The sequence below is a fragment of the Lacerta agilis genome, chromosome 13, assembly GCF_009819535.1.
Source record: "Lacerta agilis isolate rLacAgi1 chromosome 13, rLacAgi1.pri, whole genome shotgun sequence".
NCBI classification, from domain to species: domain Eukaryota; kingdom Metazoa; phylum Chordata; class Lepidosauria; order Squamata; family Lacertidae; genus Lacerta; species Lacerta agilis.
Genome location: NC_046324.1, coordinates 51697512 through 51710982, shown reverse-complemented (window position 1 = coordinate 51710982; position 13471 = coordinate 51697512). Strand labels below are relative to the sequence as shown.

General features: G+C 58.6%; 2 protein-coding genes across 2 annotated transcripts in view; both read right to left on the bottom strand.

Annotated features, from left to right (window-relative positions):
- Positions 1-3033: 3033 nt before the first annotated feature.
- Positions 3034-7326, bottom strand: PAM16 (presequence translocase associated motor 16). The gene is made up of 5 exons (XM_033166837.1): positions 7258-7326; positions 6288-6372; positions 5821-5957; positions 3932-3997; positions 3034-3190 (listed from the first exon to the last, which is right to left on the bottom strand). Exons 1-5 carry the CDS (start codon positions 7258-7260, stop codon positions 3098-3100), a joined length of 384 nt encoding a protein of 127 aa, XP_033022728.1. The 5' UTR covers positions 7261-7326; the 3' UTR covers positions 3034-3097.
- Positions 7327-9856: 2530 nt separating this feature from the next.
- The window catches only part of LOC117056456 (coronin-7-like), a 98074-nt gene continuing 94459 nt past the window's right edge, over positions 9857-13471 (bottom strand). Inside the window, exons 24-28 of the mRNA XM_033166835.1 lie at positions 12504-12620; positions 11615-11750; positions 11030-11121; positions 10491-10577; positions 9857-10079 (exon numbers count right to left, since the gene is read on the bottom strand). Of these exons, the coding sequence (XP_033022726.1) occupies positions 10074-10079; positions 10491-10577; positions 11030-11121; positions 11615-11750; positions 12504-12620 (438 nt within the window). The 3' untranslated portion in view covers positions 9857-10073. The remainder of the gene's footprint in view (positions 10080-10490; positions 10578-11029; positions 11122-11614; positions 11751-12503; positions 12621-13471) is intronic.

The following is a 13471-nucleotide window of genomic DNA, read 5'->3' as shown; positions in this document are numbered from 1 at the left end:
CCTGGTCACCCACGATGGAGGAGCCTGGCTCTCCTGAACAAAGCAATAAGCAGCATTCCCCTGAGCAGCAGCCATGACCCCCCGTTCTGCCCCCTAGCTACCTCCACACAGGCATCGCGGGGGTTGGACTAGAGGACCCTTTGGGGTCCCTGCAGCGGGTCCAGGGCCTTCGCCCTCTGCATACAGGAAAGGAGGGCACTGGCTCTTTCTCTCTCCGTCTCACGCCCAGAGCACCTCTTAGCGCCCCCCCCAACATGCCGGCTTCTCTGCTGCACCCCCTTCCACACCCCCTGGTCTCCTGGCCTCCCCCGGGGGTCTTCAGCGCTAGAGGGGTCTTCTGCTCCCAGCGCTTGGCTGCTGTTCAGGGAAGGAGAGCCCCCCCCCCCAGCTGAGATGCCGCCCATCCCCACCCAGGGTGGAGCTGCCTCCCTCCGTCTTACTGAACAAAAGCAGCCAGGCCTTTTCCTGGCTCAGCCCCCCCCCCCCCAAACTGACAAGGCACACCCAACGGCTGTGCCGCTCACCAGCCCTCCTTCTGCCTTCCCACCCCCCCCAACTGACGTGGAGGAACTGAAATATTCACTTCCCCCTATTAGCCGTTCCGGATGTTTCAAAGCTGTGCAGCCTGACCTGCAAATGTCCTGGCCTGAGATGGTCCATGCCTCCCTTGGTTCTTCTCCCACCCAAAAGGCCCCCCCCCCACCAGCGTTCTCTGGCCAAGAGGGGGCCCAGGAGCAGGGAGGTCTGTGCTTCCTCCAGGAAAAGCCCTCTGGAGGCACAGCTTGCCCCCAAGCCCCCCTCCCTCCCTTGGAGACAGGAGGGGTTGCAAAGACCGGGCACCCATCTGGGGAACAGGACCCCCCACGTCCGGGTACCAATGCAGGGGAGAGGAGCAGAAGCCAGGAGAGATGGATACTGCCTCTCACCTCCAGCAAAGGCTGCCCAGTCCTTCAATGCTTCTATCTCCATCTGCAGAATGGGTCTGTCATCAAAGTGTCCCACCCAACAGGGCTGTTGTAAGGATTGCTTAGACAATATACCTGCTTTGTGTGTTGGGGGGGGGAGCAGGAGGCCAAGCAGTCCCCAGTTGGGTCTGGCAGTGGGATGGGGCCAATATTAGCAGCACAAACCCGTCCCCCTTGGGTGCGGCAAAAGAGCCAATAGGATCAAGACCTGAGGGGTTGTCAGTCACACCCATTGCCACTCCCCATTGGCGGAGACTGGGCAGGGGCCTGACTCACAGGGCCAGGAGGGGGTCTGCCGTAGAGGCTGGAGGGACCCACTGCAAATGGTCCGGCCCCCTGACTGGGGCAGCTGTGAAAGCCACACTTATTCTTGTTTGTGCAACTTGGTTTCTGAAGGGTCCCTGGCTCCCCTCTTGCCACCCGCCCGTCCCAGCAGCAGCAGGAAGGCCCCCTGCTTCTCCCCTCAAGCGCCCGTTTCATCTCGACTGCCCTCCCCAATTTGGAGGGGTCCCTCTGCTTTTCGCTCCGGTCTCCCCATACAAGGGGGTCCCCAAATACCTCTCTCCACGCCGCTGTTTCAGCGGGACCCCTGCTCTGGGCTTCCACACAGGCAGGCTCCTTGGGCCTGCTGCTGCCCCTTCTTCCGACGCCCCCCCTGCAGGTGCTGGCAGGGGGAGGCCCCACACCAGGCCCCCCATGCGCTGCCCCGGGCGCCTGGGCCCACGCACTGCCACTCAGCCGAGGGGAGCTGGCCTCCCAGCCACGCAGTGGAAGAAGGCTGAGCACAGGGCCGGACGTGCACAGAGCCCCATGCGCCCGGGGGCCTGATCCTGACCCAGCACGCCTTGCTGACTGACCAGGCCTGCGAGCCGGTGAACGTGTCTGTTTCCTTCCCCGTTGTCTGTTGTTGCTCACTCCAGGCCGCCAGTATTTTAAGCCGTTTCCAAGTGCCTTTCGATTGTAGTTTCTGTTGGATTTCGCCCCGCCCCTCTTGCCTCCATCACTGTTAGCGTAGTTGACGACAGGAAGAGATAAGCTACGACCCAGGCCTCTGCGACAAGAGGATGGCTTCTATGACGGAAATAATAAAAGTGGATCTTGACACTTTTCCCGCCCGGCGCTGCCTACTGTCTTGTCTCCTGGGGAGGGTGGAGCAGCAGGAGGAGGGGGGGAACCACACCGAAATATACGTATGTGCACACACCAGGGTCTCCGGCAGTTGTTGGACTACAGTTCCCATCATCCGTGGCTAGCAGCACAAGTGGTGGGGGATGATGGGAGCTGTGGTCCAAAAACAGCCGGAGACCCACGTTTGGGAAACCCTAATCCGCACACACAGTCTCACAAACAGGCCCCAACTTTAAACGCACACGCAAATGCACACTTCATGCACACCAACACACACTTAATTCACACACAGACACGCAGCTGGGCTCTGCATGCTCAGCCAAACCGAAACTCTGGTACTGAAGGTACAGCAGATCCTGCCTCCTGGAGCTGCGCACGGCTTCCTGCCTCTGCTGACCTCAGGGAAGGCCAGAAGCGCATGGGAAGCTGCTTCCTGACACGGAGGCCAGGCCCTGGCCACATCTAGCTGGGAACTGTCTGCATCAGGGACAAGGAACCTGTGCTCCCCCCAGAAAAGCTCCCGGACTCCCAGAACCCACCTGTTCCAGGCAGCACCCTCAGCGGCCAGGTGTGATTGGTGCTGGAGCTGCCCATCCCTGGTCGACCGTAACTGGCAGCAGCTGCCCAAGGTTTCGGGAGGAGGACCTTTCCCAGTTCTGGGATGGAGCCTGGGGCCAAGTGGGGTGTTGGGATGAGCTGCCTAGGAACTGCCCACAGGCTGCCCAGCATGCTTCTGATGCAGCAGCGAGTGCAGAACTTGGCAGCTGGGCGGCGACTGCAGTCAGTCCACAGGCTGGGCTGCTCCTCGCAGAGCAACAAGCTCTCGGGGCCAATGCCTCTCTGGAAGCTCTCCAGCCCCTGCCATGGTTCCCACCCTGGTGCTGCATTCCGCACCCCCCGGCCACCCCCTGGCAACAGACTGAGGCCGAGAGGAGCAAGCTACACAAGGGCAATTTATTGGCTAGCTATACTTTAGACGGGGAGGCCAGTGGGAGTGGGCTCTGCTACGTGTCTGGCTTGCGCTCTGCGTCTTGTTCTCGCCGTTGCTGCGACTGGATCCGCAGCTCCTCGTCCAGGCGCTCCTTGGCTCTCACCACCTGCAGGGCACAGACTTGGCACTCAGTAGCTGCTGCTGCTGCTTCTGCTCCATAAAGACGGCAGGAGGCCAACACACACACAGGGCGAGGGCATCGGCTGTGCCAAGGGCATCCGCCAGAGGGCTTTGAAAACAGCTCAGGAGCAAGCAAGGGAAAGGGGGGGTGGGGTGGAGGAGGAAATCCTGGCTTTGGGGCCTCTGATCTCTGGGAACCCCAAGGAAATGAGGGGGGCTTGGCTGGAAGAAAGTGGGCACAGGGCAGAGGTCATTCAGGTTACCACTTGGGACGCACCGCATTTTATTTATTTTGGGTAAGTTTGGATCTCTGAAAATGATGCTCAGCTTGCCAGTAAACTACAAGAAAGGGAGGAAAGCCTCTTAATTTCACCCCCTCCATCTAAGAGACTGCCAGCCCTGAAAGCACAATTATATTATATTTGGCCAAACTGCGGGAGGCAGTGAAAGATAGGCGTGCCTGGCGTGATCTGGTCACAAAGAGTCGGACACGACTGAACAACAATAATTATAGGTAATAATAATCCCTGACAGGGACTCATGGCAGCTTGCAGATAAAACAAGGACTGCTAAAAACATAGAGAAAAATCCCAGTCATTAAAAATAATAATCATTAATAGAAATATATGTATATATACAGAATTCTAAGTGTGAGGGGAATGAGCAGTTTCCTGTGGCTTCCCGGGGGGGGGGGAGGCACAAGCACAGTTCCACCTCCCCAACTCACCTTGGACTGCAGGTAGAAAGAACCCCCGACGGACTTGTCGTTCACCTTGAATAAATGCTCGTAGTTCTGCCAAGGAAAAGCAAACAATACCCGCATGACCAAGCTGCCCAGCGACACGATTAATTGCCCCGTCCCTGCTACGCTCTGGGAAAACCAGTGGACCAAGGGAAGCAGGAGAGCAGCCCGGATGGATTGGAAGAAAAGGGCCAGCATTCTGCTCCCCTTGGTGGCCGGCCAGAAGCCTCCAGGAAGCCCACAAACAAGGCCCCCCTGGCCCTGCCGCCATGCACTCCACCACCTGGTCTCTGCAGGTGGAGGTACCATTTAACTGTCATGGCTAATAAGCGTGGGTGGCCTCCTCCTCCTTCTCTGTGAGTTTTAATTAACACCTTTGGAAGCTACCTAAGCCATAGGGGTGACTTGTGGCAGGGAGTTCCACTGATCCACAGCCCTTCTTGATGTTGCTGGACTCCGGCTCCCATCAGTCGCAGCCATCCTGGACAGGGGTGGAGTAGGGCTTAAGAGTGTCAGGCAAGGACCTGGGAGACTAGGGTTCGAATCCCTGTTCAGGCCATGGAAGCTCCCTGGGTGACCTTGGGCCAAGCAACTGCCTCTCAGCCCAACCCACCTCACAGGGTTGATGTGAGGATTAAATGAGGGGAGGGGGGCGGGACACCATGCAGGCCACCTCTAGCTCCTTGGAATAAAAATGCTGGGATATAAATCCAAGGAATAAACAAGCAACATCTGCATGGGTCAGTTGTGAAGAGACTCAGCTTTGGGATCAGCCCCATGAGAAATACTCCTTCCTGGTGTGCCTCGTGAGTTTTCCACAGGGAGTGGGGGACCCAAAGGAACATGAATGCCCACATGGGGAAAGGCTGCATCTGGGTGGCAAAGCGCCTGCCTTTCAGGGTCCCTGGTTCAATCTCACTGGCATCTCCAGGTCGGGCTGGGAGAGACTCCTGCCTGAAATCCCGGAGAGCTGCTCTTGCCTGTCAGTGGGGCAGATTCATAGAATTGTAGAGTTGGAAGCCGACCCCCTTGCGATGCAGGAAGTCTTTTTACTCAATGTGGTGCTCGAACCCACAACCCTGAGGTTAAAATCAGTCTCATGCTCTACCGACACTGAGCTCGGTGGACCAATGATCTGACTTTGTATAGATAACAATAACAACAACAATAATAAACAACAATAATAATTTATTCTTTATACCCTGCCCATCTGGCTGGGTTTCCCTAGCCACTCTGGGCTGCTCCCAACAGAATAATAATAATAATAATAATAATAATAATAATAATAATAATGCAATAAAACATCAGACATCAAAAAGTTCCCTAAACAGGGCTGCCTTCAGATGTCTTCTAAAAGTCAGATTTATTTATGTTTATTTCCTTGACATCTAGTGGAAGGGTGTTCCACAGGGCAGGAGCCACCACTGAGAAGGCCCTACGCCTGGTTCCCTGTAACCTCACTTCTCGCAGGGAGGGAACCACCAGAAGGCCCTGAGCGCTGGACCTCAGTGTCCGGGCTGAACAGTGGGGGTGGAGACGCTCCTTCAGATGTACTGGACCGAGGCAGTTTAGGACTTTAAAGGTCAGCACCAACACTTTGAATTGTGCTTGGAAACGTACTGGGAGCCAATGAAGATCTTTCAGGACTGGTATTATATGGTCTTGGCGGTCGTTCCCAGTCCCCAGTCTAGCTGCCACATTCTGAATTAATTTTAGTTTCCAGGTCACCTTCAAAGGCAGCCCTACATAGAGCGCATTGCAGTAGAACAGTTTCCTGTATCCCTATACAAACTCTGAAAGCACAATTGTGGGTCTCAGTCACCAAGGAATAAGCCTCGTCCTCTCCCCACCAAACCTTAAAAGTTGGTATTTACCTTCTGAATGTCCTCTGGGTTTAGCTTGCAGATGTTGAGGATCTGCTGGGCCTCCTGCAGGCTGAGGCCAGAGATGCTGGAGGCTGCTTCCGACTGAGGCCCTGAGCGCCCTCGTGCGTCTGCCGCTGCTTGGCTGGCTGCATGGAAAGAGGGCCTCGGTTACCCCTCTCGGTTCCCCCACTCTGGACAGCGGGGCTGGCAGAGCTCATGACGCCAATGGGCTCAGGGTGGCCTTGCCAGCTGGGCTGTCCTTGGGAGCTGCCCAGCCCAGGGTCACAAGGCTGGCGTTGGCCGGACCAGAACTTGGGAGACTTCAGTGACAGCTACCTGGGACCCCCAAAGAGAAGGCCAAGAGCCACATTGCACCAGGTCAACGAAGCATGGGGAGGCCATGGGCAGCCCACAATGTCCCCCCGCAAAAAAAAGTTATCATGGCGGAGGAGAAGGGGTAACCACATGGCACTCACCTGCGAACTCCTGCCGCAGCGCCCGGGCAAAGGCTCTGCCCACCACCTGCACCCCCACGAGGATAATCTGCGCCAGGTACTTGGCCTGCCAAGGGAAGAGTCACCATGGTCACTGCTGCAGCATCGGGGATATTGGCGGGCGGGAGGGGGGCCTTCGCCAGGCAGTTGCCACCCCCTCACGCGCTGTGTGTGTCTCGGAGGGGGGCTGTTGTGCCACCCACTTGACCAGGTTGCTCTTGCCCTGGGGAACCAGCCCCCTTCAGTGCTCAGATGGCAACAGCCACTGGGTCCCCCCCCCAAAAGAAAGCCTCTACGCTGGGTCTCCATTGAGGGGGCAGCGCAAGGCCCACCCTGGATGGGGGCGCCTGGAAACGGCGGGAAGGGGGGCGCTTGATGGGGAGCCGAATCCCTCTGTGTGGGGTGTGTGTGTGTGTGGGGGGGGGTCCTTAGAGTGGGGATGGGGGAAGGAGACTTCGCTCGGCCCAAGCCAGGGAGGCGAGGAAGGAGGGGGATGCGCTCCCGCTGCCTGTACACCACACAACCTCAGAACCGTGGAGCTGGAAGGGACCCCCGGGGGTCATCTAGTCCAGCCCCCCGCAACCTTTCTGCCCCACGTGGGGCTCGAACCCGCGACCCCGAGGTCCAGAGGCTCGGGAGGCGCCAAGTCTCTCTCTCTGGGCGACGGGAAGCAAACTGAATTAACAGAAGCAAAACGGAGAAGGCGGGGGGGGGGAGGGCAAAGGGAGCCCCGGACGCCTGGGTCCCTTCCCGGGGCTCCAAGGGAGGAGCGGGGGCGAGGGAGGCGGGAGGACGGAAGGATCTGGGGAGGCCACGAGGGTCCCCCCTCATGAGCGGCTGAGCGTGGGGGGGGGGCGCACGGCTCGGACGCCTGGGTTCCTTTCCCGAGGGGGGCGGGCGAGGGGCTCCCGGACCCCTCCCTCCCCCCTCTCCGCCCCCCCCCCGGACTCACCATGCCTCTCCCTCCTTCCCTCCCCCCTCCTCCCTGGGCGGCCCAAGGGCGAGATAATCCGGCGGCTCACGGGGTAGGAGGGCACCATAGAGACGAGCCGGGCCGGATGGAGAGGCCCCTTCCGCCTTCGCGACCGGAAGCGGATCCCACAGCCGCCTTGGGGCCTAGAGCGCCGCCCCGTGTGGTGATTCGGGGTCGAGAGAGGCCCCTAGCGGCCGGGTGGCGACGCGCAATGCCGGGATCGAGGCCGAGTTGGAAGGAAGGGGCCGCCTAGTGGTCATCTAGTCCAGCCCCTCGACGCAGGAACAGCGGCTAAAGCATCCCTGGCAGGCTAAAGCATCTTTCTGAAAGCCTCCCGCGAAGGAGAGTCCCCCCCTCACCGTATGAGGAGCTGGAGCCATGCAAGTGCAGACTTGGGAGGGGCACCCAGGGGCCATCTAGTCCAGCCCCCTGCAATGCAGGCACTGGGGACGGGGTGAAGCGGCGCCTGCATGCCCGGCTGTTAAAAACACAGGAGCAGAGTTGGAAAATAATTGATTGATTGATTGATTGATTAATTAATAATAATAATAGACTCTTGAGAGTCCCACGGACTGCAAGAAGATCAAACCTATCCATTCTGAAGGAAATCAGCCCTGGGTCTTCAATGGATCTGGCTGCGGCCAGAGCAGAGCAGGCAGCCCCGTCCAGCAGTCCAGCGCCCAGTTTCCCACTGCGGCCAGCCAGTCCTTCCTGGGACCTTTCTCTCTCCTCCGTGGGTGGGGCTGGCTGGGTTGCACTGCTGCCCATTGTGGGGTCACCCCCTCCTCTTGAATGGCGCTTTCCCCACCCTCCACCCCCACTCTGAGTTCTGGACACCTGGGGGTTTTGCAGGTCTTTGGTTACCTTTTAAAAAACAAAATTGTACGTGGAACTGCGCAACCAAAGTCTCCATCGTGTTTCACGGTTTGGGGATTTGTGCAAAAGAGCAGGCTGCAAATGTGTGTGTTGCGGCTGGACCCAGCAGCCCCCCCCCCAAAGAGCGCATACCCACAAGGTCAAGCGAGGACACAGCTAAAGGGAAAGGCTTTGGGGTGGAATATAGGGGGAAGCTGCCCCATCCACCTCCGAAAGAGAGAACAAGGGGGCTCTGCTTTGTCGTGGGGAAGGCTTTTCTTTTATTATGGCTTGTCCTGACTCCTTATGTTTAATACGGCTGCTTTCTGCTACAGCAAAAGCAGGAAAAGAGCTCTTTTGCTGCAAACGCTGCACCCTTTGGAACAGGGGTCAGCAAACTTTTTCAGCAGGGGGCCAGTCCACTGTCCCTCAGACCTTGTGGGGGGCCGGGCTATATTTTGAAAAAAAATTATGAGCAAATTCCTATGCCCCGCAAGCAACCCAGAGATGCATTTTAAATAAAAGCACACATTCTACTCATGTAAAAACACAGTGATTCCCGGACCATCGGCAGGCCGGATTTATAAGGCGATTGGGCCGGATCCGGCCCCCAGGCCTTAGTTTGCCTACCCATGCTTTGGAAGGACAGGAGCAAAATGAAAGTTCGGAAAGTACAGACAGGTGAGGACTGTCCCCAGGTGGAAAAAGCCCATGCTTACAATGTGCTCCAGAGCGCGCACAGTCCATGCACATTTATAGGGGATTTAAATCCCTTGTCTGATTATTCCTGGATTGGGGAAAAAACTGAATTTAATGGGGGCCAAGAGCAGCTGCCAGTTGTTGGAGGAGGAGATCATGTGGAGAACCCCAAAAGGAATGGAGGCACAAGGGGCTTCAAACCCACAGGAATTTCCTGTGTGGACGAGCCCAGAAAAACCCAGGATTCCTGAGCCTGACTTCTTTCTCGACCTGACCCAGCTGCTTCTGGACTTTGATCCTAAGGAAAGCCCTGCTGGATCAGGCCCAAGGGCAGCAGCGCGCAGGAACTAAGGAAGGGAGGCATTTGCTGTCATGGAGGAGGAAGTTAGGAGGACAGGCTTTCCCCTGGGAGATTGGCACCCCTTTTTCCAGGCCGGGAAGCCACAGCCCATCGGCCAGAAGGTCTGTAAGGCAAGTGGGGGCCGCAGGGGCCTGTGTGACACCAGCACCCGTTCCGGGGTACAGAAAGGTCTAACAGGCTGGGACGGGTGCTCTCCATCCCTCTAGGGGTGGGCAGGAGAGTCGCCTTGGGGGGAAGGCTGGTGTTTTGAATAACAGACACAAGAGGCGAAAGAGCTGGAATCAACATTCTTTCAAGGTACACTGGCAGGGCAGACACAGAAGGCAAGCTTTGCTCCAAGGACAAGACTGGCGAGACAATTTGGGGCGCAGTTGTGACGAAAAGGCACACCCACCCTCGTAAATCCAACCCAAGAGCTGCAGGGGGCAGAAGGAGCCCCCCAAGCAGCCTCCCTCCGCTCCCGAACGAGTTTGGAGACCCCCAAAGCCACACGTCCCTCGTGAGTGGGCCCTCCAGAGGGGCTGGGGGCCTGGCAGCCACACGGCAGGTCCAAAAGTAGACCTGGGCTCAGCAGCCAGAAGTGCTGGTCGGACTGTCGGTGTGGAAGCCGAGGCAAACCTCTGCCTGGGGGGCAGGAAGCGGGGCAGACGAAGGAGGATCCAGGGGGAGGAAGGAAGACTTGGCGGGCAGGATCTCCTTGGCGGTGCTGGCGCAGAGAGGGGGGAGAGGAGCCTGGAAGTCAGCCTGCTCCTCCCAGGGGGGGGGGCTGAGGTCTGGGGACCCTCCAGTCCATGGAGGAGAGGGTGGCTGGAATCCGGCTGCAGGGGGTCATCCGGGCAGAAAGGCGACTGCATGCGGTCCCTGGTCAAAGCATCCGCTGTTAGTCCTACGCAGCAGGAGAGGGAGAGAGAGGAGGGATGGATGGATGGGAGAAACCAGACTGGCCGCTGCTCTAGGGCGTCTCTTGCGCTGGGGGTGCTGGGAAGGGCACCCCTGCCCACAAGACCATCCTTGCCAGCTTGGGAGGGGCACGGGAAATATCTCAGAGGCTACCAGCCCCCCTGGCCCAGCCCTGGGATGGGGATGGGGAACGTGGGCAAAGCTGCGGAGGATCAGGTCAGAGTGCCCCCCTCTCCCCTTTTGGACCACAACTCCCACCAGCAGAGCCCCCTGGTGGGTTACAGCGCAGAGCTGGGGGCGGAAGCAGCCCAAAGGCGCCAGGGTGGGCACAGGCGGGCGGACACGGCTCTCTTCCCCCGGGCGTGGGGCTTCCGGGGGGCTCCTGCCCAGCTCTTACCCACTCCTCTTCATCCACTCCTTCGAAGGCGTCCTGAGGGAGGGGGTCGTCTCGGTTGCCCAGCTTGGCCACCATGGCACTCAGGAGCTGCAGGGGAGCCAACCGTTGCCAGGATGTGGGCACGAGAAAGGGCTGACGCGTCTGCCACCCCCAAGACCTTCCCCCTCCACCACCGATCCTCATGGTGCCCCCTCAACACTTCTCTACTGGGTGTATTTCTATCCCTCCTTTTTCTCCAAAGGAGGAGCTCAAGGGTGGTTCTCCCTCTCCCCCTCTAATCCGCCCAACAACCCTGCGAGGGAGGCTCGGCTGAGAGGCAGTGGCCACCTTGCGATCTGCACCACCAAGTGGGGATTTGAGCCCTCGACTCACCTAGCCGGACACTAACCACTATGCCGCACTGCCTCTCGCCTGCTCCGTGGGTTGCATTTGCCTCGCCCCCAGTGACAAGGCCGTGGGCATCAGGGAGAGCTTGCCAGCCCCCTCCCCTCCTTCCCCTGACCCCCAAGCCAGAGCTGCCAGCCCCGCAGGGTCCTCACCTCCTCCTTCTTCTGCTCGTCCGACTTCTCCTCCAGGTAGACGGAGGACGGCACATATTTCCGGCTGGGAGCCTCCTTCGGGGCTTCGCTCACTGCGGAAGGAGGTTGCATGGCGGGTCAGTGGCTGAAGGGGCTTGGAGGTGGCCGGGGGGGGGCTTTCCTCAGCCACAAACCCCCCTGGGGTGTCTCCAACACAAGAAAGGCCTTTTCATGGCCAGATGGGAAACCCACCTGGGCTTTCTGTGTGCTGAGATGCCCTGCCCCCAGCAAAGGTCCCCTATTCCTACCACTGTGATTTCCTCAATGCCACCCCTTCACACAGCCAGCCAAGGGCATGGGGGGGCCTCCCTGCCCCCAGGGGCAGCCAAAAGGGATTCCTGAACCCTTTCATTAAGCAGAGCTCGGGTAGCCAACTGCCAGGAATGCATTGGCTGGGATTCCTGCGTTGCGGGGGTGGACTAGATGACTCTGGGGGGTACCCTTCCAACTCTACAACACTGTGATTCTATAAACCCTGAACTCTCTGCAACAGCACGCACACACACGCCCCACAGATGCGCTGCCCCTCACCCCCCTGCCACATACCTGGGGTCATGTCTTTTGGCCGGAGGCTGACCTTGCGGTGCTGACCGTCAGAGCCGCCCAGCCAGGCAGCGGCCGACAGTGCCGGTTCCCACCGCACCTCCGTGGGAGGATAGAGGTCGTCCTGGAAGAACTCTTTCTGTGGGGGAGAAGGGGCAGGACAGAAGCACGGAGGGCATCAGTCCGTGGGTCACTCAGCCAACGCACCCCGCACGGTGGGAAGGTTCAGGAGAGAGAAAGGATTCATTCATGCAGAGCCTAAACTGTGGAACTCCCTCCCACAAGAGGCAGCAATGATCACTGACTGTAAAAGAGGACGAGACAAAATCATGGAGGAAGGGGCCGCTTAAAGCCATCCAAGTTGGGTGCCACCAATCCCTCCTGGGGCCACTGCTTCCATAGTTCCCTTGTGTGGCAGGTGAAGAAGTCCTTCCATTTATGTGTCCTGAATCTGTGGAACTCCTTACCACAGGAGGCAGGGATGCCCACTGAGCTAGATGGCTTTAAAAGAGGATTGGGCACATTCCTGGAGGAGGGGGAGAGGGCTCTGGGTGGCTCCTGGCCGGGATGGCTCTGCCCTGCCTCCGCAGATGGTGGGGGAATTTCTCTTCTCTTCCTTTTGGTCGCTGCCCAGCGATGGACGCCGAGACACTCGGGTCCGACTGCGAATCCTTGGCCGGCTGGGCCTGTTCCGAAAATGAGCCGAGTCACTCTGGGAAGCTTACAGAGATGCCAGCTTGGGGTGGTGGTGTGGCTAGGGGTGGGCAGGTTAAAGGGGCATGGCATTGTTCGGAGCGGGTGGCAAGACCTTTCACGGTGCTCTAGCCTCTCTAGTCCGAGCCTTCCCTCCTCCCGTGCCAGAGACCAGGGGCCCAGAGGCCCAGTACCCTACCTTCACCCGGGGCACCCGGAAGGCCACGGGCTCAATGGAGGTCTGCCGGAGGCGCAGGGCACGGGCAATCTCCACTTCCCGAACGTCACACTCCGTCTTGGGCAGGAACTGGTAGCCCTGCGGAAGTCGAGAGAGAGGTCAGGACCTCGCGGGGGCGCCTTTCCCGGAGCGCTGCTGCAAGGGCACAGCAATGCCCTCTGCCCCTCTCAGGGCCTTGGAAGTGAAGCAGGGGGCCCATCTGGGCACCCGCCACCCGCCAATTCACACCCAACCCTTGGGTTAAGTTGGTCCTCCAATAACTCCACAGGTGCTCTGCCCACAACAACCACAAGGGGGCAGGCCAGAAGCAGGTTTTGCAGTGCGGATAAAGGGGCAGAGTCAGACCCCTGGAACTTCAGTGCCCCAAAGGATGCAATTCTGGTCACAGGGATGGACACCCACTGCCTCGGCATTCCCAGTAACAGCTCAAGAGGCTGCCGGATTCAGGCTCATTCCGTCTCCCACAATGGCCAAACACAACCCCATTCCCCTCCCCACCCCCTGGGAAGCCCCCACATGATAGCCGCCCTTTGTGTTTCCCTGGCCCCCACTCCAAATTTAGGGGTCCTCCCCAATTGAGCCAGGAGATTTCACTGACAGCTGCTCTGTGGACATTTTATCCTCACCTCCAAATCTTACAAATCCACATTCTTTTCCTTTCTTAAGGAACCAAGCCGTAGCCCATGGGTAGGCAACCTAAGGCCCGTGGGCCGGATCTGGCCCAGTTGCCTTCTCAATCTGGCCCACGGACGGTCCGGGAATCAGCGTGTTTTTACATGAGTAGAATGTGTGCTTTTATTTATAATGCATCTCTGGGTTATTTGTGGGGCATAGGAATTCGATTGTGTGTTTTTTTTCAAAATATAGTCCGGCCCCCCACAAGGTCTGAGGGACAGTGGACCGGCCCCCGGCTGGAAAAGTTTGCTGAC

Bases quoted from the DNA above. Each gene is read 5' to 3' on its own strand.
- PAM16 (XM_033166837.1), bottom strand. The intron at 3,998-5,820 runs GTAAATACCAAC...TTTCCTTGGCAG, and splicing joins ACCCAGAGGACATTCAGAAG to AACTACGAGCATTTATTCAA. The intron at 3,191-3,931 runs GTGAGTTGGGGA...TGTGCCCTGCAG, and splicing joins CTTTCTACCTGCAGTCCAAG to GTGGTGAGAGCCAAGGAGCG.